Here is a 27170-nt window from a genome sequence, read left to right on the forward strand (position 1 = left end):
AGTCATTTTTTGAATCAAAACAAATCTGAAAAACAATCCATCCCAAAAGACCTACTCCTCCCTATTTCTTCTGCCTATGGCTTTAATATCATAATTCAGTTAGTCTACTCAAATGTGTAACTGCTTTACTTACAAAGAAATATATCCTATTCTATTGCACAAATAAGGAAGTCTTAAGCATTCTTTTGTAAAAGAAAATTTTAGTTACACAGGATACTAATTTCTCCAAACTGTCTAATAAATTTAGATTACCAAATAAAATTTATGTTGCTTATTTTTCTTAATTTATATGAATTGAACTGGACAACAAAATCTTTTCCCATTTTTAGTTCTCATCTATTATTCCAAGGCACCAACATTTTTAGATGCAAAAATAGTATGTTCTTTATTTAAAGCACATCTTAAATCTTTCATTGAAACAGTATATTTGGGGCTTCCCTGGTGGCACAGTGGTTAAGACTCCGCCTGCCAATGCAGGGGACACGGGTTTGAGCCCTGGTCTGGGAAGATCTCACATGCCACGGAGCAACTAAGCCCGTGAGCCACAACTACTGACCCTGAGAGCCCGCGAGCCACAACTACTGAAGCCTGTGAGCCTAGAGCCTGTGCTCCGCAACAAAAGAAGCCACTGCAATGAGGAGCCCGCGCACCTCAACGAAGAGTAGTCCCTGCTCTCCGCAACTAGAGAAAGCCCAAGCACAGCAACGAAGACCCAATGCAGCCAAAAACAAAATTAATTTAAAAAATAAAATAAATAAAATTTACTGTAAACCCCCCCAAAAAAAACCCAGTATATTTTGATTTATTAAATACAACAAGAAAATTCTTCTAACCTTGCAGTTATTGTAGTTTGTGTCTATAAGGGAAACAAAAACGCAAAATAAGCACAATATAGGCAAGTGTATTTGAAAATCACAGTCACTTTAAGCTGTAAAACACTGCCCTCTATAGTCCACTGATTTAAAAGACAATTCAATTTACCTAAATCACAATATAATCCAGCCAAGGAATTTTGGATTTTCCTGCCTTGTTACTGAAGCAAAATTCTTCTGCTCTTTTTTAAAAGCTCTTTTAAAAAAACAGGTTTATTCTAGAGAAATGTCTATTTCAAATATTCTTCAACTTCTTTTAAAGTCTCTCCTCCCCTCTGACTCACCCAAATTTCAATTTGCAGTTAAATATGGCATTAACTTTCATGTTCCTGCATAAGGAATACAGTATTTAACCCAATTAATGTTACCCAATTAATCCAGACAAAGCAAACCTAAGAAAACACAGACACGGGACTTCCCTGGTGGTGCAGTGGTTAAGATTCTGCACTCCCAATGCAGGGGGTCCAGGTTCGATCCCTGGTCCGGGAACTAGATCCCACATGCATGCCGCAACTAAAAGTTCACATGCCACAACTAAGGAGCCCACCTGCCACAACTAAGACCCAACACAACCAAAGAAAAAAGAAAAAAAAAAGGAAAGAACACAACACATATAAAAAAGGAATAAAGATACTGAATTCAGAATTCAATTTACACAAGGCCTTAACCTGATTTTCCATTAACTTGGCATTTAATAACTGAGAAAGCTATACACAGCAAAAACAAGCAGAGGTATAGCACACACAAGTACTAAGGTAATCCAGGCAAACTGCATTTTTAGCTATATGGACTCAAACTCTTCTTCAACCCCTCCCCTGCACCACACACAACACAACTGCCTGATCAGTCCAGTCCAACATTTACTGATCATCTTCTGTTTCAGATACTGTGCTGGTACAGCAAATATAAATATTAATAAGACATAATCTTAATTCTGGAAAAGTTTAAAGTATAGTGGAAGAGAAAAATAATCTCAATTCAAAATGGTAAGAACAATGAAAGCAGGGGACCACAAAGAACAGTCACTTTGCCTATCTCTGTATGGTTCAAGGAATGGGGAAAAGATTCCTAGAGGTGAAAATACACTGAACTTAGTCTTCAAGGACGAGCATAAATTAATCTAGTAAACAGAGAGTTCTCCAAATAGAGAAAAAAACTTGAACTAAAATCAGAAGATGTAAAACAGCAAGATGTAGGGCAGTAGACACTGACAACTTCAGGCTGCTTCAAAGTGATTGGTGAGCCATTAAAACAAAACCAAAACAAATAAACAAAAAGAGATGTCAGGACCCTACCAGTAAATTTTAAGTAAATCTGGAGTGAAGATTATGCATCTCTATTTTTAAAGTTCCCTAAAGGGATTCTGACGCATAGTCAGGATGGTGAAACAATATTTTAAGTCTGATAGTACCGGAACTTAAAATAAAGGTTGAAGAGGGGTAGGAGGTGGGATTGTAATATAAGTATGAAACAGATTATAGTGGAGTTTGTATACCATACTAATTTAGCCTGTAAGTAAAAGGGAATCACATTTAAACTGGGAAAACATGGTCAAATATGTATTTTAGATAAGTCATTTTAGAAGCAATGTAGAGGACAAGATTGAATGGAACCAGATTCAAAATAGGGAGAACAGGTAGAAGTGCCACTGCAACACTAAAATAGAAATACTCAGTGAGTATTCTGACACATGAACCTAAAACAAAGTCAAAAGGTAGAGCCCTTAAGATTGAATGTACCTGTAGGTGTATCTGATTTGGCTCACACTGTATTGCAACAGCCTAGCCAACTTCAACTTTCTTCTTTTAAAGCCTCATTCAAAAATCAAGACATAGCACAATAACACCAAGATTTCATATCTGAACTGGCACTACTGGGCACTCATAGCAATAACCGGCTAGAGCAAAGGTCCATTTCCCTTATTTATATAGGCATGCACTCCCCTGTAAACCACAATTCTCATGACTATATATAGATTCCAACCCACTTCATTCATTTATATTAATGGCCTGGCCTCTGCAGGCATTTCACTTTTTAAAAAATATTTTTTATGATCCTGCTCTAAAAACTCTGAGCCCTGATCAGGATCACAGAAAAGGTTAGGGCTAAAAAATAAATTTAGAATCAACATAGGCAGTAGTTAAAACTGCAAGAATAGTAGGGAGAAACATCAACACAGGCTTGGGCAAAACAATATTTAATCATGCAGAGTTTGCGCTTTATGATATTCCTATCACCTTAAAAGTGGCCTTTACCACATTCACATTCAAATTTTTTTTTTTTGGCTGCGCTGCGCAGCATACGGGACCTTAGTTCCCCGAGCAGGGATCCAACCCATGCCTCCTGCAGTGGAAGCATAGAATCTTAACCACTGGACCACTAGGGAAGTCCCTCACATTCAAATCTTAATTCAGAATTTACTTTCTCCATGGCTGTATATTTTAATCTCTTTGGCACCATTGTTAGTCCTCAACAATAAATGCTAAATTTTCTATTTCCAAGTAGTTTTTTCAGGAATTAAAATAGCATCCTGCGTATCTCATGCTTTATAAATGTTTTCTGAATTAAATAATCTCCTTAATACTTAATTTCCAGAGTATAAGTTATGCCCTGGAACTTGAAGAAACAAGAGAGGAGCCAGAACAGGGTCCTGTCCTAAGAGAGAAATGTAAAGGAAGTAGTGTCATTTGAAAAGGAAATTAGAATAATCTAAGAACTACTTGGTAGGTACCTTCTGTGGCATTGCCCTGTGCTAAACATTGTAGGCAGTATGGTCAAAATACAAAGATGAGGGGCTTCCCTGGTGGCGCAGTGGTTGAGAGTCCGCCTGCCGATGCAGGGGACGCGGGTTCATGCCCCGGTCCGGGAAGATCCCACATGCCGCGGAGCGGCTGGGCCCGTGAGCCATGGCCGCTGAGCCTGCGCATCTGGAGCCTGTGCTCCGCAACGGGAGAGGCCACAACAGTGAGAGGCCCGTGTACCGCAATTAAAAAAAAAAAAAAAAAAAAAGATGAATCCAACATGGTCCTAGGCTTTGAAGCGCTTATAGACTAAATGTAGTACTATATAAAGGTTAGATGAAGTTCTGAGATGAGAGTTTTCATACATGAAAAAAGGTAACTTATAGAATTATCCTCCAGCATCAGGCAGCTAGAGAAAAGAAACATTTCAATACCAATACCTGATAGTCTACAAAAATTAAATATGAATGACAAGGAAAAAAATCAAAGAAGATAACTTCCTGGTCAAAATATACATATCTGCCTAACTATTAAATATAAATTTCAAAAATGATGACTATCTTTTAGGTAAGTATACTATATGTATGAATTTATCTATTCTAATATTCAATCAATATTTATAGGTAAAAGGTAAGTAGATGATGCTGCAAAAACCACAGATGAATAGCAGCAAAATTTACAAAAGGCTACTACACAGCTATATAACCACTAAGAACAAAAGAAAGTGTCAGTTCTCCCATCTATGCTATTTATCTTTATGGACAATACACAAAAATAATACAGTGGATGCTAACCTAAGAGTCATCAGACCAGTAAGGTGAAGAAAAATAAAGTCACTAGTAAGATCTCAAGTACATATAAAAATTTTAAAGATCTAAGGAGTTTTTAAAAAAAGGCAAAAGAGTAAATGGCCAATGAGAAGCAAGGTTTTAACAATACTACTGAAACACACAGAAAGCCCTAGAAATTCCTGAGAACAAAATTCTCATTTATAATGAACTTTGCTCCCTCTGGTGGTCACAAGAGGCTTTACTACGTGTGAGTAGAAACGGAGGTACATGGCAAAGAGGAATGAAACTGCAGGAACTACCCTGATTAACCTTCACCTGTCTGTCAGACAAATAAATGTTCAATTTACAAAGAACACTTTTTTAAAAGAAAAAAACTTAGATGTTAGTGCTATGGAGGTAGCAGTGCAGAATTACAGAAACAGTTACAAGTGGATAGGTCTACTAGGAAATAGGACTGAATGGTATATGATGTATGGGACAAAGAACTTTATAAAGTTTTACTTTATACCCCTTCATACTGTTTGAATTTCTATTTCCATATGCGTGTATTACCTTCATTAAAATACTATTTACTGGGCAATATAGAATATCTATATCTTTTTACAAGTTTACAATCAAAGTGTATTTCTCTTCTCATTAGAATAAAAGCCATAATCCTTATAACAGACTATCCCGTGTGCTCCACCCTACCTCATTTCCTATTTCTCTACCCTGCCCCCATTCCCATATACCTATTCAGTCCTCCTAGCAGTTTCTAGAGCACACCAGGCATGATCCTGCCTTAGGGACTTGCACTGGCCATTTCCTCCATACAGAATGCTCTTCCCCAGATACCTGTACGGTTCACTCTTTCACTCTTTCATATCTATGCTCAATGTCACCCCTTCAGTGAGCCTTCCTTGACCATATCATTTAAAATTGTAACCCCCGGACTTCCCTGGTGGCACAGTGGTTAAGAATCCACCTGCCAAGGCAGGTGACACGGGTTTGAGCCCTGGCCCAGGAAGATCCCACATGCCACGGAGCAACTAAGCCTATGTGCCACGACTACTGAGCCCGCATGCCACAACTACTGAAGCCTGCACACCTAGAGCCCATGCTCCGCTACAAGAGAAGCCACTGCAACGAGAAGCCCGTGCACCACAACGAAGAGTAGCCCACACTCGTCGCAACTAGAGAAAGCCCGCGTGCAACAACGAAGACCCAACACAGCCAAAAATGAATAAGTAAATTTATTTTTAAAAATAAAAAAAAATTGTAAGCCCACCTCCCATATATGTATCCTTCTCCACTGCTTTCTCTCCATAGCATTGATCACCTTCTCACACATTATAATATTTACTTATTTTATTACTTATGCCTGCCAAACTGTAAACTCCCTAAGAACAGAGACGGTTCTCCTTTGTTCACTGATACATCCCCAGCCCCTAGGGCTATAACCTATACACAATAAGTGTACAATGAAATGAGTAGAATGAATGAATGACTAATAGCAATACTACTTTAACAGATGTCCAAAAAAGGACAAAACTCCTCATTTTATATTTCGTTCAACATGAAACAGTAATCTATGACAGATAAACTTTAATTATATATGCAAAATACATGATATTGGTCTTTTAATAAGATCTACAAAGAGGTCATTAAATGCTTTTTTTTTCTTTTTTGGCCTAACGTGTAGGACCAGCAGATACCAAATAAACTCATATTAAATCATCTTGCTATTCATACTCAAAAGCCTTTACAGAGGACTCAAAAGAAATGCTATTCATCATACTATGCACCTTGGAATAAGAATCTTCTCGAAAGAGCTATGGAAATACATCAAGTATTAACTAGGAAATACAGAAAAACACTTAATTCTTTAATTTTGAAAATGTCCTCTTCTAGAACTAATATATTTATCAGGCTATAAAAATACATCTTTGTGTTCATGTTATCTATTTAGAAGCAAGGCAGCCACTTCAGAACAGAGTTACTTCATGGAACAGGGCATTCACATTAGAAAGAATCTTAATCTTCCAAATGACCATAGTCAATTAGGAAGTGGTCAGGAAAAACAAGGTGACTGAGATGCAGTTATTTTCCAATTTTATCAAAGTTTTTACAAAAGTACTTTGAATATTTGTTAAAACGTCAAATTATACACTTAAAATTTGAGCATTTCACCTTATATAAATTTTACTTTAAAAAATAAAAAACATAAACAACCTGTAAACAAATAGTCAACTTGAGTTAGTAAACTTGCTTTTCTTTCACAGCAGTATAGATTAGCAATTCTGAAACTGCTTCCTGTGTATTCTAGGTCATATAATGAGAATATTAGCAGCCAGGGTTCTGTTGTAGAAAGGAGTTACAAATATGGAAAGAGGGACGACTACAATGTACTCTATAGTGTTGGGTTGGAATCAGAGGTACCAATATGAACTTGTGGTTTTTAATATGTAAGTAAATAAATATAAAAATACAGACATAGGATACATATGTTAGAGAGGGTTATGTAGGTGTGTCTGTGTATATACATACGTCTGTGTCTACAATGACTATATATCTGTGTGTATGTACATATCTGTATGCATACATATGTATGTGTGTACACATATATGTGTGTATGTATGTTAATATATACATGCATTTGAGCATATGTATTTTTCAGGTATGTCTGCTGAGAGGGCCTAGAAGTAATGACAGCGGTAGCAATGAACATAACCAACACCCAGACTTTGGTTTCTAAATATCATTCTCTACTGAAAGGAACCAAAGGGAAACAACCAATTCTAGGATAAGGACAGGGAAAGTATAAGATGAGTCTGTGTAGTGAGTTGAATTGTCCCCCTGCCACCCCCAAAGACATGTCCAAGTCCTAACCCCAGGTATCTGAGAATGAGACTTTATTTGGAAACGGGTCTTTGCAGGTGTCATCAAGATGAGGTATATAGTCAACTAATATTTGACAAGAGAGCCCAGAATACTCAATGGAAAGTGTAGTCTCTTCAATAAATGGTGTTGGGAAAACTGGATAAGCACATGTAGAAGAATGAAATTGGACCCTTATCTTATACTACCTACAAACATTAACCTGAAATGGGTTAAGAACATAAGCATAGGGCTTCCCTGGTGGCGCAGTGGTTGAGAGTCCGCCTGCCGATGCAGGGGACACGGGTTCGTGCCCTCGTCTGGGAAGATCCCACATGCCACGGAGCAGCTGGGCCCGTGAGCTATGGCCGCTGAGCCTGCGCGTCTGGAGCCTGTGCTCCGCAACGGGAGAGGCCACAACAGTGAGAGGCCCACGTATGGCAAAAAAAAAAAACCAAAAAAAAATAAGCATTAAAAAAAAAATCATAAAGCTCCTAGAAGAAAACATAGGGGAAAAGTTCCTTGACATTGGTCTTGGCAATGATTTTTTGGATTTGACACGAAAAGCAAAAGCAACAAAAGCAAAAATTAATAAATGGGACTACATCAAACTAAAAACTTTCAAACAGCAATGGAAACCATCAACAAAATGAAAAGATAACCTACTGAATGGGAGAAAATATTTGCAAATCACATATGTAATAAAGGATTAATATTCAAAACATATAAAGAACTCATATAACTCAACAGCAAAAAAAGAAAAAAATCTGATTTAAAAATGGGCAGAAATGAATAGACATTTTTCTGAAGAAGACATTCAAATAGCCAACAAATACATGAAAAGGTGCTTGACATCACTAACCATCAAGGAAATGCAAATCAAAACCACAGTGAAACATCACACCTGTTAGAATGGCTATCATCAAAAAGACAAGAGATAACAAGTGTTGGTGAGGAGGTGGGAAAAAAAAAACCCTTGTGCGATGCTAGCAGAAATGTAAATTGGGGACTTCCCTGGTGTCGCAGTGGTTAAGAATCTGCCTGCCAAGGCAGGGGACACGGGTTTGAGCCCTGGTCTGGGAAGATCCCACATTCCACAGAGCAACTAAGCCCATGCACCTCAACTACTGAGCCTGCGCTCTAGAGCCCACGAGCCGCAACTACTGAGGCCTGCGCACCTAGAGGCCGTGCTCCGCAACAAGAGAAGCCACTGCAATGAGCAGCCTGCACACCCCAACAAAGAGTAGCCCCCACTCACCGCAACTAGAAAAAGCCCATGCACGGCAATGAAGACCCAATGCAGCCAAAAATAAATTAATTAATTTTAAAAAAAGAAAGAAAGAAATGTAAACTGGTACAACCACTACGGAAAACAGTATGGAGGTTTCTCAAAAACTACCATATGATCCAGCAATCTCACATCTGTGTTTATATCCAAAAGAAATGAAAACTGGATCTTGAAGAAATATCTTTACTCCCATGTTCATTGCAGCATTATTTACAATAGCCAAGATATGGAAACAACCTAAGTGTCTATCAACAGATGAATAAAGGAAGTATGAAATATATATATTATTCAGCCATGAGAAAGAAGGAAATCCTACCATTTGCAACAACATGAATGGGCCCTGAAGGTATTATTCTAAGTGAAAAAAGTCAGAGAAAGACAACTACTACATAACATCACTTACATGTGGAACCTATAAAAGCCAAACTCATAGAAACAAAGAGTAGAATGGTTTTTACCAGGGGCCTCGGGGGTGGGGGAGAAATGGGGAAAATGTTGGTCAAAGGTACAAACTTCAAGCTATAAGATGAATAAGTTCTGGGGATCTAATGTACAGCATGGTGATTATAGTTAATAATACTGTATTATATACTTGAAAGTTACTAAAGGAGTAGATCTTTAATGTTCTCATCACAAAACAGAAATAGTAATTATGTGACATGATGGAGGTATTAGCTATGGTGGTAATCATTTTGCAATACATATGTGTCAAATCAACATACTGTACACCTTAAACTTACACAATGTTATATGTCAGTTACGTCTCAATAAAGCTAGGGGAAAAAGTTAAGATGAGGTTTAAGGTGAGCCCTAAATCCAATGACTGGTTGTCCATATAAGAGAAAGTAAGGGAGATCTGGAGACAGAGAAGAAGGCCATGTGAAGACAGAGACAGCAACTGGAGTTATGCTGCCACAAACTAAGGACTATCTGAGGCCATCAGAAGCTGGCCGAGGCAAGGACGGATTCCTCCCTGAAGCTTCCAAAGACAGCATGGCTCTGCTAACACGTTATTTTCAGACTTCTGGTCTCCAGTACTACGAGAGAATAAATTTCTCTTGTTTTAAACTACAAAGTACTAGTTTGTGGTACTTTGTTATGGCAACCCTAGGGGACTAATACAGCCTGAAACATCTTGTGCCAGAAAGTAAGAAAGTGCTCAAAGAATGATGGAGACGTATCAAAAGGACAGGGGAGCCATCTTGAATGAGCTCTCAGTGGCCAAATAATGATGGTAACTGACTATTACCCATTGAATAAAATAGAAATCTATGAGTATATACTGGTATATATTGGGTGAGGCAATCAACCATGGGCCCTGAGCATCCCTATACATTCATGTTCAGTATGCCAGGCTCTAACCACTTTTTCTTTTTTTTTAAGCTTTATTATTTTTTTAGTTAATTTATTTTATTTTATTTAGTTTTGGCTGTGTTGGGTCTTCGTTGCTGTGCACGGGCTTTCTCTAGTTGCAGCGAGCGGGGGCTACTCGTCACTGCGGTGTGCAGGCTTCTCATTGCGGTGGCTTCTCTTGTTGTGGAGCACGGGCTCTAGGTGTGCAGACTTCAGTAGTTGTGGCTCATGGGCTCAGTAGTTGTGGTTTGCAGGCTCTAGAGCACAGACTCAGTAGTTGTGGCACACGGGCTTAGTTGCTCCACGGCATGTGGGATCTTCCCAGACCAGGGCTCTAACCCGTGTCCCCTGCATTGGCATGCAGATTCTTAACCACTGCACCACCAAGGAAGCCCTCTGACCACTCTTTATCTAGGCCTTTTCTCAGGGTTGTACGTACAGTAAGCCACCTTCAGGGATGACGTCACGTCTTCCCAACCCCTCACAAATAGCAGGCTTGCTTCTACCTGCTATAAAAGTGGTGAATCCCCAAAGCTCAGTGCTCCTTCCCTATAGCACAACCCACTGCATATGCAGGAATCCATCTAGGCCCACCTGCATCATACCTGTGGGACTTAGGGGATACAAGAAACAGATGCAAATCAAATGAAGCTCATGCAGTTTGCCATGCCGTGAATAATAAAGCCCTTTGGCTCAGACCCAGGAGCCTCAGCCAGCACCTAAGAAACAGTAACAGGCTAACTTATTAGCTTGCAAGTAGGGTACAATCCTACACCTTTCACAGTTCTTGAAAATGAATAAATAAATAGGGGAGAAGAGAAAGCCCACCCCTACAGTGGAGTGCCAAATAATAAATGTAGAAGAAATGATGGAGTTAGAAAATCATTAATGGATGTTAAAAGTAGTCAGTGAAATCTGATTAGGAAAAGGATATTTACATAGTCTCAAAGTATCTCCCCACAAATTACTCATTAATTACAAAGGGAGAAAAAGGAAAGTTACAGTAGAGAAATCTGGCAGACACCACCTTAAGCAAGTGATCAATGTTAACAACCAATTTGGGGGCAAACAGACATCATGTATGTCCTGGTATAATGCATTGAGAAGAATTCTGTGGTATTCCTCTTAAAAACGTACGATCTAAAGCTACTCGTGAGAAAACAGACAAACAAATTGAGGGGCACTCTACAAAATAAGTGGCCTATACTCTTCAAAAATATCCCAGTCAAGAGAGAAAAAGAAAGGCTGAGAAACCATTCCAGATTAAAGGAGACTAAAGAGACATGACAACTAGATGCAATGCATGATCCTGGACTGGATGATGGATCAGAATTTTTAAAAATAACTATGAAAGACATATTTTAGATAAATGATAAACTTGAATATGAATTATGGATTTGACAGTAATATTGAATCAATGTTAAAATTCCTGATTTTGAGAAAAGAGAATCGTATATTATTGGTAGGAATGTGAATTGCTATAGCCATTATGAGAAACAGTATGGAGGTTCTTCAAAAAATTAAAAATAGAACTCCTGTATGATCCAGCAATCTCACCTCTGGGTATACATCTAAAGGAAATGAAATCAGGATCTCAAAGAGATATCTTGCCCTCTCATGTTTTTAGCATTATTCACAATAGCCAATATACGGAAACAACCTAAGTGTCCATGTATGGATGAATGCATAAACAAGATATAGTGTGTGTGTGTGTGTGTGTGTGTGTATACACACACACACACACACCAGAACATTATTCAGCCATGAGAACGAAGGAAATCTTACCACTTATGACAACGTGGATGAACCTGGAGGACATCATGCCAAGTAAAATAAGCCAGAGAGAGAAAGACAAGTATTATATGATCTCATATATAGAATCTAAAAAAATTAAAAAGTGAAATTCATAGAAGCAGAGAATAGAATGTTGTTTACCAATGGCTAGGGGAAATAGCAAGATATTGGTCAAAGGGTACAAAGTTGCAGTTATGTAGGATGAATAAGTCTAGGGATCTAATGTACAGGCATGATGACTACAGTTAATAACACTGTATTGAATGCTGGAAGTATGCTAAGAGAGTAAACCTCAGGTGTTTTCATCACACACACATAGAGAAAAGGTGACTATGAGAGGAGATGTTATATTAGTTAGCTTGACTAATCATTTCACTATGTATATATACATCAAATCGTCATATTATATACCTTAAATATACATTTACAATTTTTATATTAAAAGAAATATGTATACACACACATATCTACACACATACACACACACATGCATGCCCTGTAGGAACTCTTGAGCCCAGGGTTCTGAAAAAAAAAGAATTTCAAAAGAATTCATGACACCAAAAAAAAAAAAAATTTACCAATTTTGATAACTGCAGTATAGTAACATATTGAAGTATTAAGTAGTAAAGGGACATGATGTCTATAACTTTTAGTTCAAAAATAATAATAAAATAATTCCAAAAAAACTTATTTATATGTAGTATATATGTATTTATGAGTAAATAGAGAAAGAATGCTAAAACAAATGTAAAAAAAAAACACTGGTGTAACTAGACAAAGGCCATCCAGAAGTGTCTTGTACTATTCTTGAAACTTTACACGTCACACACACACATAAAACCATGATAAATATGGGAGGTGAGGGATATATTAATTAGTTTTACTGTGATAATCATTTCACAAGATATATACCAAACACCAAAACATCACATTGTATACCTTAAATATATATAATTTTTATTTGTCAAAAATAATAGAAATAGCGCTTCCCTGGTGGCACAGTGGTTGAGAGTCCGCCTGCCAATGCAGGCAACGCGGGTTTGTGCCCCGGTCCGGGAAGATCCCACATGCCACAGAGCGGCTGGGCCCGTGAGCCATGGCCGCTGAGCCTGCGCGTCTGGAGCCTGTGCTCCACAACGGGAGAGGCCACAACAGTGAGAGGCCTGCATACCGCAAAAAAAAAAAAAAAAAAGAAAGAAAAATTATACCAAAATTAAAAACTCACCCTTGGGACTTCCCTAGTGGCGCAGTGGTTAAGAATCTGCCTGCCAGTGCTGGGGACACGGGTTCGAGCCCTGGTCCGGGAGGATCCCGCGTGCCACGGAGCAACTAAGCCCGTGCACCACAACTACTGAGCCTGCACTCTAGAGCCCGCAAGCCACAACTATTGAAGCCCCTGCTGTGCAGCAAGAGAAACCACTGCAATGAGAAGCCTACGCACTGCAACAAATAGCCCCCGCTCGCCGCAGCTAGAGAAAGCCCGTGTGCTCCAGCAGAGACCCAATGCAGCCAAAAATAAAAATAAATAAATTTATTAAAAAACAAACAAACAAAAACTCACCCTCTCTGCCTCCCTCCCAAAAAACTATGTAAGTAAAAGCAAAAGAATTGCCTTGATTATATTAGACATTCACAGTACATTCCTGAGAAAGACGAAACAAAACAGAAAACAGGCAAAGGGTTACATTTTAAAGCACTATTCATTTTATACTTCAAGGTACCATGTAGCTTTGATTTAAAAAGTAACTATCTTGGGGGCTTTCCTGGTGGCGCAGTGGTTGGGAGTCCACCTGCCGATGCAGGGGACACGAGTTCGTGCCCCGGTCCGGGAGGATCCCGCATGCTGTGGAGTGGCTGGGCCCGTGAGCTGTGGCCGCTGGGCCTGCGCGTCCAGAGGCTGTGCTCCGCGGCAGGAGAGGCCACAGCAGTGAGAGGCCCGCGTACCGCCAAAAAAAAAAAAAAGTAACTATCTTGGGCTTCCCAGGTGGCGGAGTGGTTAAGAATCATCTGCCAATGTAGGGGACACGGGTTCGAGCCCTGGTCCAGGAAGATCCCACATGCCGTAGAGCAACTATGCGCATGTGCCACAACTACTGAGCCTGCGTTCTAGAGCCCGTGAGACACAACTACTGAGCCCACCCACCACAACTGCTGAAGCCCGCACACCTAGAGACCATGTTCCTCAACAAGAGAAGCCACTGCAATGAGAAGCCCGTGCACAGCAACAAAGAGTAGCCCTGCTCGCCACAACTAGAGAAAGCCCGCGCTCAGCAGCAAAGACCCAACACAGCCAAAAATAAAACAAAATTTTTAAATAATAAATTTAAAATAAATATCTTTACTTGAATTTTCCATACACTTAAGTTTACATGCTTTTTTTAATACACATAATCTCAGCTATAGAACAAATAGCAGAGTGATTAGGGGTGGGGATCTGGACTCATATAAGCATAGGTCCAAATCCTGGCAACACCATTCATTAGCTGGCTAATCTTAGAAAAGTTACTAAGCCTCTCTGTGCCTGAATTTTCTCTTTTTTAAAATACAGACAGTAATAGTTCCTAATTCTTAAAATTCTTATGAAGATTTCAAAGGGCAATACCTGAAAAGAACTTAACACACTCAGCATAAGAGTCGTTATTATTTCATCATTTTTAGAAACAAATATCAAAGAAAATGGTTCTTTTAACCTAAAAGATAATGAACCAAATACCAAATCTCTTGAGATTGAGATTATGATCTGCCCCATACCAATCAAAAAGAAGGCGGAAAAAAAGCTATGAGTCAAAGGGACCAGCTCAGAATGTTTAAACTAAAAATTAAAACGTAAATGAAACATAAAATTCCTGTTTACGACTAGATTATGATGTTAACATATTTTTAGAACAATGTATTAAAGAATCATTTTTACTTGAAAGTATCTTTGTCCAATGAAGATGTTGAAAAAAAAGAAAGAAAAGAAAAAAAAAAGAAAGTATCTTTGGTTCTGCTTAGTCTACTCAAGTTTTGTAAGTTCAATAGGTAAGATTCAGATATTTTTAAAAACATCCTTAATGCCCGTTTGGGTTTCCCTAAGGAAGAACTACCTAACTACATGGACTGTGCATTTGTAAGAGTCATAGTTAACGGAATTTTACTTAGTAATTAAATTATTGAAGGTAAGAAATCATAAATTCCGTCATTTATCAGAAGTTATCAACTCAAAACACCTACATAAGCCAGGCATCAGAAACAGTCAAGTATAAGTCAATAGGGAAGAACTGAGACCACAGCGGCTGGACCTGAAGAGTAAGGACTCACTTAAGGCATGCAATTTCAAGTCTTGTTTTTGTTTTTTTTTAAATATCGTGCCACAGGGAGATCAGCTCGGTGCTTTGTGACCACCTAGAGGGGTGGGATAGGCAAGGTGGGAGGGGGACGCAAGAGAGAGGGGACATGGGGATGTATGTATGTGTATAGCTGATTCACTTTGTTATACAGCAGAAACTAACACATCATTGTAAAGCAATTATACTCCAATAAAGATGTTAATAAATAAATAAATAAATAAATATCATGCCATTTGTGTTCAGGCTGAGTTCAGCTCAGAGATGCACCTGCTTTTACCACTGAATTTCAGAGTTTAAGTCCTTACGACCTTTATGGTATATATCTGTATGCAAACTTGACATTTTATAAAAGATATTAATAAAAAGGAATGTTTCTGAGAATGAATACTCATGAACATCAAAAACATCAAGAAATGTTTCAATGATTTCCAAAAGGCAGTCGTATCATTAGAGCTATCCTAACTTGGTTATCTCTCCCCCTTTGTACTCATAATTAAGATATACTTTTATATGTCATAACATATAAATCTTTAAGATTCCTTACAACTCTGACATTTTAAGATTCCATCACTGGTGGAACAAAATTCCTTCATACTGGTAATAAATATGTAACAACGTAATAACTGCCGCCAAAGTCCAAAGTAATCTGTTCTTCCACTGGATACCCTAGCATTCGCATTATTATTGTTTTATACTGTTACTCTATTTTTGATACGTTTTATATTCTATAAGGTACTTTACATAATGGCAGAAAGCATGTCATTCATATTTTACCCCTATCAACAAGCATTCTGTACTTTCATAGAAAGTGTTCATTAAAAAAAAAAACCTTCCATTTCTCAAGATAATAATATGATCTCAAGTTAAACTCTTTCAGATTCTGAAATGAATTGAGTTTTTACACGACTGAAATTACAATTATGCTTTTAAAAATGCTCTACAATTCAGAGAAGTTCTCAGTATCAGTAGCTGATTAACATATAAGCAATAATATTTTTAGATAAATACTGCAATAACTTTATAATCTTTTGATTTGAGAAAATAAAACTTTAAGGATGTTATTTAAGCCTAAAGCTTAGTTTTAAACATTTATTTGAGAGAAAGATAATATGTTATTGGAAAATATTATTTACAATCATTCGGTCTTACCTGAGGATTCCAACTTGGATCTAATTTTTTCACTACAGCAATATACTCCTGCATTGCTCGGCTGGGGCTTGAATCACCAAGTGCTTTCCATGCTTCCCTAAAGTAGAGAATATCCAAAATGACCTATCATTAACTATGTAAGGAATACAAACAGTATATTTCTTCTTTTTATTATTAAAAAAAAGGCACACACATTTTAAGGGTCAGGAGATACAGATATAACAAGCCATATATGAGTAGCCTTCTCTTTTTGCATTTCATTGGTCCACAGCAATACAGACCTTATCACCCAACCAAAGGAGCCCTTTGAGACATTTTTTTCCCTAATCACCCTCCCCCGTTAAATTTTAAAATTACACATATATTGCACATCTGCTGAATTTTGGAAGATGACACACTATTATACTATCTAAGATTTTTTTTATTTTTTATTTTTTTTACAATCTAAGATTTTAAAACTCCCCCAAACCCAAATTTCAAACCCCTGTTGAGAATGTATGGTCTACAAACAATAGGAGTAGTTCCCATCTTACGAATTAACTGTGTTTGTGGCATTTCAGTAATATGTTAACCGTCACACAAAATAATATTCTGTGGGAAATGCTTCAAACTTCTCATTTTAAGATGTGAGAAATATACCTCCCCTTCTGCTGTTATCTCATCTCTAAGCTGCTAGTAGTAGATCCTGAGGCTTTGGGCAGGGACATCAAAAGCAAGGGGAGAAAAAAAAAAAAAGCAAGGGGAGGGATTTTTGGTTCTAGGTGGCAGAGTAGAAGGACATGCTCTCACTCCCTCTTGCGAGAGCAGCAGAATCACAACCAACTGCTGAACAATCATCAAGAGGAAGACAATGGAACTCACCAAAAAAGACACCCCACATCCAAAGAGAAAGGAAAAGCCACAATGAGACTGTAGGAAGGACACAATCACAATACAATCAAATCCCATAAGTGCTGGGTGGCTGACTCGCAAACTGAAGAATTATACCACAGAAGTCCACCCACTGGAGTGAAGGTTCTGAGCCCCAAGTCAGGCTTCCCAACCTGGGGTCCAGCAACGGGAGGAGGAATTCCCAGAGAATCAGACTTTGAGGGCTAGCGGGATTTGACTTCAGGACTTCAACAGGACTGGGAGAAACAGAGACTCCACTCTTGGAGGGCACACACAAAGTAGTGTGCACAGCGGGACCCAGGGGAAGAAGCAGTGACCCCACAGGAGACTGAACCAAACCTACCTGCTAGTGCTGGAGGGTCTCCTGCAGAGGTGGGGGATGACTGTGTCTCACTGTGAGGACAAGGACACTGGCAGCAGAAGTTATGGGAAGTACTCCTTGACATAAGCCCTCCCAGAGTCTGCCATTAGCCCCACCAAAGAGCCCGGGTAGGCTCCAGTGTTGGGTAGCCTCAGGCCAAACAACCAACAGGGAGGGAATCCAGCCCCACCCATCAGCAGACAAGCACATTAAAGTTTTACTGAGCTCTGCCCACCAGAGCAACAGCCAGCTCTACCCACCACCATTCCCTCCCATCAGGAGACATGCATAAGCCTCTCAGATAGCCTCATGCGCCAGAGGGCAGACAGCAGAAGCAGGAACTACAATCCTGCAGCCTGTGGAACAAAAGCCACATTCACAGAAAGATAGACATGAAAAGGCAGAAGGCTATGTACCAGATGAAGGAAAAAGATAAAATCCTACAAAAACAACTAAATGAAGTGGAGATAGGCAACCTTCCAGAAAAAGAATTCAGAATAATGATAGTGAAGATGATACAGGACCTCGGAAAAAGAATGGAGGCAAAGATCGAGAAGATGCAAGAAATGTTTAACAAAGACCTAGAAGAATTAAAGAACAAACGAACAGAGATGAACAATACAATAAGTGAAATGAAAAATACACAAGAAGGAATCAATAGCAGAATAACTGAGGCAGAAGAACGGATAAGTGACCTGGAAGACAGAATGGTGGAATTCACTGCTGCGGAACAGAATAAAGAAAAAAGAATGAAAAGAAATGAAGACAGCCTAAGAGACCTCTGGGACAACATTAAACGCGACAACATTCGCATTATAGAGGTCCCAGAAGGAGAAGAGAGAGTGAAAGGAAAATATGTGAAGAGATTATAGTCGAAAACTTCCCTAACATGGGAAAGGAAAGAGCCACCCAAGTCCAGGAAGCACACAGAGTCCCATACAGGATAAACCCAAGGAGAAACACGTGGAGACACATAGTAATCAAACTGGCAAAAATTAAAGACAAGGAAAAACTACTGAAAGCAGCAAGGGAAAAATGGCAAATAACATACAAGGGAACTCCCATAAGGTTAACATCTGATTTCTCAGCAGAAACTCTACAAGCCAGAAGGGAGTGGCATGACATATTTAAAGTGATGAAAAGGAAGAACCTACAACCAAGATTACTCTACCCAGTAAGGATTTCATTCAGATTCAATGGAGAAATCAAAAGCTTTGCATACAAACAAAAGCTAAGAGAATTCTGCACCACCAAACCAGCTCTACAACAAATGGTAAAGGAACTTCTCTAAGCGGGAAACACAAGAGAAGAAAAGGACCTACAAAAACAAACCCAAGGGCTTCCCTGGTGGTGCAGTGGTTGACAGTCTGCCTGCCGATGCAGGGGACACGGGTTCGTGCCCCAGTCTGGGAAGATCCCACATGCCGCGGAGCAGCTGGGCCCGTGAGCCATGGCTGCTGAGCCTGCGTGTCCGGAGCCTGTGCTCTGCAACGGGAGAGGCCACAACAGTGAGAGGCCCATGTACCGCAAAAAAAAAAAAAAAAACCAAAGCAATTAAGAAAATGGTCACAGGAACATACATATCGATAACTACCTTAAGTGTAAATGGATTATATGTTCCAACCAAAAGACATAGACTGGCTGAATGGATACAAAAACAAGACCCATATATATGCTGTCTACAAGAGACCCACTTCAGACCTAGGGACACATACAGACTGAAAGTGAGGGGATGGAAAAAGATATTCCATGCAAATGGAAATCAAAAGAAAGCTGGAGTAGCAATTCTCATATGAGATAAAATAGACTTTAAAATAAAGAATGTTACAAGAGACAAGGAAGGACGCTACATAATGATCAAGGGATCAATCCAAGAAGAAGATAAAACAATTATAAATATATATGCACCCAACATAGGAGCACCTCAATACACAAGGCAACGGCTAACAGCTATAAAAGAGGAAATCGACAGTAACACAATAACAGTGGGAGACTTTAACACCTCACTTACACCAATAGACAGATCATCCAAACAGAGAATTAATAAGGAAACACAAGCTTTAAATGACACAATAGACCAGAAAGATTTAATTGATATTTATAGGACATTCCATCCAAAACAGCAGATTACACTTTCTTCTCAAGTGCACACAGAACATTCTCCAGGATAGATCATATCTTGGGTCACAAATCAAGCCTCAGTAATTTAAGAAAATTGAAATCATATCAAGCATCTTTTCTGACCACAACACTATGAGATTAGAAATCAATTACAGGGAAAAAAACGTAAAAAACACACACATGGAGGCTAAACAATACATTACTAAATAACCAACAGATCACTGAAGAAATCAAACAGGAAATAAAAAACTACCTAAAGACAAATGACAATGAAAACACGATGATCCAAAACCTATGGGATGCAGCAAAAGCAGATCTAAGAGGGAAGTTTATAGCAATACAATCCTACCTCAAGAAACAACAAACATCTCAAATAAACAATCTAACTCTACACTTAAAACAACTAAAGAAAGAAGAACAAACAAAACCCAAAGTTAGTAGAAGGAAAGAAATCATAATGATCAGAGCAGAAATAAATAAAATAGAAACAAAGAAAACAACAGCAAAGATCAATAAAACTAAAAGCTGGTTCTTTGAGAAGAGAAACAAAATTGATAAACCATTAGCCAGACTCATCAAGAAAAAGCAGGAGAGGACTCAAACCAATAAAATTAGAAATGAAAAAAGGAGAAGTTACAACAGACACTGCAGAAAGGCAAAGCATCCTAAGAGACTACTACAAGCAACTTTATGCCAATAAAATGGACAACCTGGAAGAAATAGACAAATTCTTAGAAAAGAATAACCTTCCAAGACTGAAGCAAGAAGAAATAGAAAATATGAACAGACCAATCACAAGTAATGAAATTGAAACTGTGATTAAAAATCTTCCAACAAACAAAAGTCCAGGACCAGATGGCTTCACAGGTGAATTCTATCAAACATTTAGAGAAGAGCTAACACCCATCCTTCTCAAACTCTTCCAAAAATCTGCAGAGGAAGGAAAACTCCCAAACTCATTCTATGAGGCCACCATCACCCTGATACCAAAACCAGACAAAGATACTACAAAAAAAGAAAATTACAGACCAATATCACTGATGAATATAGATGCAAAAATCCTCAAAAAATACTAGCAAACAGAATCCAACAACACATTAAAAGGATCATACACCATGATCAAGTGGGATTTATCCCAGGAATGCAAGGATTCCTCAATATATGCAAATGAATCAATGTGATACACCATATTAACAAACTGAAGAAAAACCATATGATCATCTCAATAGCTGCAGAAAAAGCTTTTGACAGAATTCAACACCCATTTATGATAAAAACTCTCCAGAAAGTGGGCATAGAGGGAACCTACCTCAACATAATAAAGACCATATATGACAACCTACAGCAAACATCATTCTCAATGGTGAAAAACTGAAAGCATTTCCTCTAAGATCAGGAACAAGACAAGGATGTCCACTCTCACCACTATTATTCAACACAGTTTTGGAAGTCCTAGCCATGGCAATCAGAGAAGAAAAAGGAATAAAAGGAATACAAATTGGAAAAGAAGAAGTAAAACTGTCACTGTTTGCAGATGACATGATACTATACATAGAGAATCCTAAAGATGCCACCAGAAAACTACTATAGAGCTAATCAATGAATTTGGTAAAGTTGCAGAATACAAAATTAATGCACAGAAATCTCTTGCATTCCTATATGCTAACAATGAAAGATCAGAAAATTAAGGAAACACTTCCATTTACCATTGCAACAAAAAGAATAAAATACCTAGAAATAAACCTACCTAGGGAGACAAAAGACCTGTAGGAAGAAAACTATAAGACACTGATGAAAGAAATTAAAGATGATACAAACAGATGGAGAGATATACCATGTTCTTGGATTGGAAGAATCAATATTGTGAAAATGACTATACTACCCAAAGCAATCTACAGATTCAAAGCAATCCCTATCAAACTACTAATGGCATTTTTCACAGAACTAGAACAAAATATCTTAAAATTTGTATGGAGACACAAAAGACCCCGAAGAGCCAAAGCGGTCTTGAGGAAAAAAAACGGAGCTGGAGGAATCTGACTCCCTGACTTCAGACTATACTACAAAGCTACAGTAATCAAGACAATATGGTACTGGCACAAAAACAGAAACACAGATCAATGGAACAGGATAGAAAGCCCAGAGATAAACCCATGCACCTATGGTCAACTAATCTATGACAAAGGAGGCAAGGATATACAATGGAGAAAAGACAGTCTCTTCAATAAGTGGTGCTGGGAAAACTGGACAGCTACATGTAAAAGAATGAAATTAGAACACTGCCTAACATCACACACAAATATAAACTCAAAATGGATTAGAGACCTAAATGTAAGACCAGACACTATAACACTCTTAGAGGAAAACACAGAACACTCTTTGACATAAATCACAGGAAGATCTTTTTTGATCCACCTCCTAGAGTAATGGAAATAAAAACAAAAATAAACAAATGGGACCTAATGAAACTTAAAAACTTTTGCACAGTCAAGGGAACTACAAACAAGACGAAAAGAGAACCCTTAGAATGGGAGAAAATATTTGCAAATGAATCAACAGACAAAGGATTAATCTACAAAATATATAAACAGCTCATGCAGCTCAATATTAAAGAAACAAACAACCCAATCCAAAAATGGGCAGAAGACCTAAATAGACATTTCTCCAAAGAAGACATACAGATGGCCAAGAAGCACATGAAACATCACTAATTATTAGAGAAATGTAAATCAAAACTACAATGAGGTATCACCTCACACCAGTTAGAATGGGCATCATCAGAAAATCTACAAACAACAAATGCTGGAGAAGGTGTGGAGAAAAGGGAACCCTCTTGCACTGTTGGTGGGAATATAAATTGATACAGCCACTATGGAGAACAGTATGGAGGTTCCTTAAAAAACTAAAAATAGAACTACCGTATGACCCAGCAATCCCACTACTGGGCATATACCCAGAGAAAACCATAATTCAAAAAGACACATGTACCCCAATGTTCACTGCAGCACTATTTACAATAGCCAGGACATGGAAGCAACCTAAATGCCCATCGACAGACGAATGAATAAAGAAGATGTGGTACATATATACAATGGAATATTACTCAACCATAAAAAGGAACGAAATTGGGTCATTTGTAGAGACGTGGATGGATCTAGAGACTGTCATACAGAGTGAAGTAAGTCAGAAAGAGAAAAACAAATATCGTATATTAACGCATATATGTATAACCTAGAAAAATGGTACAAACGAACCAGTTTGCAGGGCAGAAATTGAGACACAGATGTAGAGAAGAAACGTATGGACACCAAGGGGGGAAAGTGGCGGGGGAGGGGTGGTGGTGGTGTGAGGAATTGGGAGATTGGGATTGACATATATATACTAATATGTATAAAATGGATAACTAATAAGAACCTGTGGTATAAAAAAATAAATTAAATTAAATTAAAAAAAAAAGCGAGGGGAAGTGAAGACAGAGATAAGAATACAGTGAGTAAGAAGGTAGGGACTTCCTGCAATTTAATACCAAGGGCAATATTTTAGTCCTGAGCCCCCTTCTGTGTTTTCCTTTTCTTCTTTTTTGCCAGCTGCTAGGACAGGCCTCCTTCATGGCTTTTCCCTGCCAATTCTTTCTACCTCCAACCGGGAAGTACAGCCACTGATCTACTGTAAAACAGAACTCAGTCCCACAGTTTTCTCACTACCTGCCTGCTCCTATGATGAACAGAACATCTTTCTGAGGTTTCCTAAATTTATTTTTGCTGAATCTCTTGAAAGTTACTTGTATACATCATAACACTTTACCCCAAATATATATTCTTCAAAGTGAAGAAACTTAATATCAGTACTATTAAATAAACGTATATAGACCATATTCAGATTTCCCTGACTTCCCCAAAAGGTTCTTTATAGCTTTCTTCTCCCAGATGAGGAGCCAATCAAGATTTACACACAGCACTGAGTTTCATGTATCTTCAGACTTTTTGTCTTCCATGATATTGCTATTTTCTAAGAGTCTGAACCAGCTGTTTTATAAAATATCTTTCAATTTGCATTTGTCTGATTGTTTCCTCACCTACAGAGTGTTCTTGCCAAAAATGATTAATCATGACTAGAATCAGGTTAAATATTTGGCAAGAGCAACATATAGGTGACATGTCGTTTACAATTCATCACATGACAGCAGTTTGTCCCATCGTGATAGGAGTCAGGACTTAGTAAAAGCAGTATCTCCCGGTTTCCTCTTTGTAATCAATAAGTAAACTGTGGATCAGATTGTGTGAATATTGTTCCCTAGTAGTTTTTCATCTAATGATTTTAACATCCATTGATGATTCTTTTTTTTTTTCATTGATGATTCTTGACTGGATTATAATTATAGCAGTTGTAAAGTCTAAACTTTTAAAAATTATTAAAAACAGTGAGATAACAGGCAAACTTGGGGGAAAAAATAATGGTGAATTATAATTCTTAAACTAAAACAAAAAACTCACAATAAAATTTACATCAGGTATTCTCTACAACAGTAATAAAATGCCAGTCAGAGAACTTTTTGTTATCATCAGCAAAGAAAACCTGCGCCAGAATGAAAATCAAAGCACTGCTTCCTTCACTGAGAATGTCTTACACAAAATAAAGTCAGCTGAACTAAACAGTTGTGCTTAATGACATTAACATTTGCATTCGGGTTCAAGCTCTACATCTCCTCAGAGCTGAGTAACAAACATTTCCTAGACAGGCAACTTGTCCAGGGGACCACATTGTGAAATATGCTTCTTCTCTCTATAACCATATTTCATCTTTCTTTTTAAACCCTACTCTCTCTACTTTTAATTCTAGGGCTGATGCTCCAAAGTCCTTCCTTCTATAACTAAGGTTCCCTATTGTATGCAATTTCTCTCTTTTCACTTAGACAAGGTAAGAGGAAATAAGGCCTCAAATGATAAGAGGTAATCTCTGAATTCTAAGTAAAAAAATCTAGGAGGGCATAATCTTTTTTATGTATTCAGGAAAGAAGTAGACTCACTATCTATTTTTTCCCCCTTCTGCCCAACAGGGTATTATACGCACTTCTTCACCATGGTATGGGTGGGCAAGAAACAGAAGGGCACTAGAAATGAGCAGATAAAATTGCGAAGGGGAGAAGAGTAAAAAAATTGGGATTTACCCTGCTCTTCTACCTTCCCAACCTCCTGGCCTTCCTCCAAAGATCCCTCCAGAGGGGAGAAGTGGTGTCCCATTAGGGGCTGTATGACAGGGAAGGAAAATTCCAACCAATAGCTCTTTTGGTCACTCTCTAAGAAGCAATTCATATGTAAGGAATGTGTGTCTGTTGTGAACTACTTATATACCAACATCAATGGCATAAGAATCCTTTAGGAGATTTAACTAAAATCGGATTCTTTTAATCTCTCTCCCAACTGCCTATCATTAGCACAGTCTACAGCAGAAAGAGATTAATAGAAAACTAATTCTTTAATCTGCTCACTACTTTCTAATTCCTAAACACATAAGCCATTTACAACAACCCCATTAGATCCCAAGAATTTCTTACCATTTTTGCTTTCCTTCAAAGTCAAAGAAGCTTGGTTTAGGAGTATTGCAATTTCCAACTTTGACCTAAATCAAGCGGGAGGGGGGTAAAATCAAGAACTTATTTTTCAAAGAAATGTCAGAGAAACTTCTAATTTTTAAATCTATTATGTATACTTCATAACTATAGGTTAGAAAATATCTGCATCATATAAAATAACAAAATTTAACATGCTTTGCAAAAGCAAACCAAAAAACAAACTTTAAATACAGGCTGCTTTGGCTTACTGCATAAAAAAACTGTTATCTAACAGTGTAATACATTATAAAAAAAAGGGTGACAGTGCATTCCTAAATTCGTAGACAAATTATATATATGAAACAAATTATAAATATAGATTATGCAATCCTTATTACCATTTGTAATGTAGAAGAATTTTTAAACATGCAATAAAACAAGCTTTAAAGTACAGTTTATCAGAATTCATCATACCGTCTGTCTGTGTTGATTCTCATAACACTTTCAGCATTTTATCTCTCTCAAATTCCAGGATAAAGCACACTATTTTTAACGTGCCCTATTATGAAACTAGTCAACATAAATTTAGATGCTAAAAGCCACACAAAAAAAATTTCAAGGTTTCTCAATAATATAAATTCTATTTATTCCACAATAGTCTTCTCTTGTTTGTGCTCAATACTTATTTTTAATCCTCAAACACTTGTAGTTAAACTACACAGTAATTATTTTCATTGTGAATAAGCATAAGTGAAATTCACACAACTGTAGAATTCACTACACAGCTCGATTCCCACCGCCAGCAGTAATCTCCCTTTCTGATGAACCCTCACAGCACTTACTCTATACCTCTCTGATGGCACTTTTCACTTTTACCTTGTGTTAGCAAGGTTTGTGTAGTCTCATCTTGCTATTAGAATATAGCCTCTAAGAAACCATTCTTAAGTCGCTCATTGCACATAACATAGCGTCTAACTTAAGGCAGTAAAAAAATGTTTGTTGCATATAAAATGAATACATTAGGCATGTGTTCAACAAAATACCTATTTTCCCTAAAGCTAAATACCACAATCTGGACCCCATCTACTTCTCAAAGACCTTCCTACTACCTCCTTCTACTCTTACACACTTGCATTTTGCTAAAATCAAACTGATGGTCTACTCACTAACCAGACTGATCTACTCACTGCATTTAGAATTTTTATTCTATTTTGCTCATGTTATTTCCCTCACCTAAAAAGACTTCTCTTCTCTCAGCTTTTCAAAGTGCTAAATCTCCTTGCAGTCCCACTCAAGGTTCAAATTCTAAGAACCCTTTCCATCTACAATGATCTCATCCATCTCTGAGCTCCTAACAACCATCATCTCTATCATTTGCTTAGCCATTAATCACATGGCCCTCTGGCTGTTATTAAAATGTACATTTACACAGGGGCAGCCCGGTCATGATGGGACGGGGGAAGAAATGATGAAAGATCAGGAGCTGCTTTTCTTGAACAATCACCATAAACCAGAAGTTTCACATATGTATGTCAAATGAGCCACACAACAATCTTGTTAGGCTTGCCATTACAAATTCATTCTATAAATGAGTACAGAGGAGCTCACACATGAGTAAATCTTGAATTAGGAGTCAAGACTTGACTCCAGGACTGTTAGACACCAAAGTCCAATATTACTCTACTATACAACACTCTTTTATATGCCACATAGAATCTAGGCTTCAGTTCTGGCATCTCTAAAATCACTTGAACTACTGTGTTAGAAATATGAAATGAGATAAACTACTAGGCATCATAAAAATAGCAGTTATTACTATTTGTGGTTTTTTTATTCAGACAACAGCCAGTGGCAGAAACAAATACCAGTATCTATCCTTCCTCTCTCTTATGGTAATAGAAGTCTCAGCCGGACACATGGTCATTGAGCTGAACATTACATGTGGCCATGCAACTTCTGCCCAGGTTCGGGGGGCTGGATGTATGTGAAAGTGATATAAATATCTTCCTTAAAAAGAAAGGAGGGGGCTTCCCTGGTGGCGCAGTGGTTGAGAGTCCGCCTGCCGATGCAGGG

At 38.0% G+C, this 27170-nt stretch overlaps 1 protein-coding gene across 3 annotated transcripts in view; it reads right to left on the minus strand.

The window, feature by feature from the left end:
• ACBD6 (acyl-CoA binding domain containing 6) overlaps positions 1–27170 on the minus strand; it is a 230698-nt gene that overhangs the window by 197960 nt on the left and 5568 nt on the right. For all 3 annotated transcript variants that reach the window (XR_009522483.1, XM_060034971.1, XM_060034980.1), the window contains exons 2-3: positions 25101–25165; positions 16174–16270 (exon numbers count right to left, since the gene is read on the minus strand). Coding sequence is in view for 2 of the 3 variants with exons in the window: in XM_060034971.1 (XP_059890954.1) it covers positions 16174–16270; positions 25101–25165 (162 nt within the window). In the remaining variant the exon portion in view is untranslated. The remainder of the gene's footprint in view (positions 1–16173; positions 16271–25100; positions 25166–27170) is intronic.

This window comes from Delphinus delphis, chromosome 1 (genome assembly GCF_949987515.2).
Source record: "Delphinus delphis chromosome 1, mDelDel1.2, whole genome shotgun sequence".
Classification (NCBI taxonomy): Eukaryota; Metazoa; Chordata; class Mammalia; order Artiodactyla; family Delphinidae; genus Delphinus; species Delphinus delphis.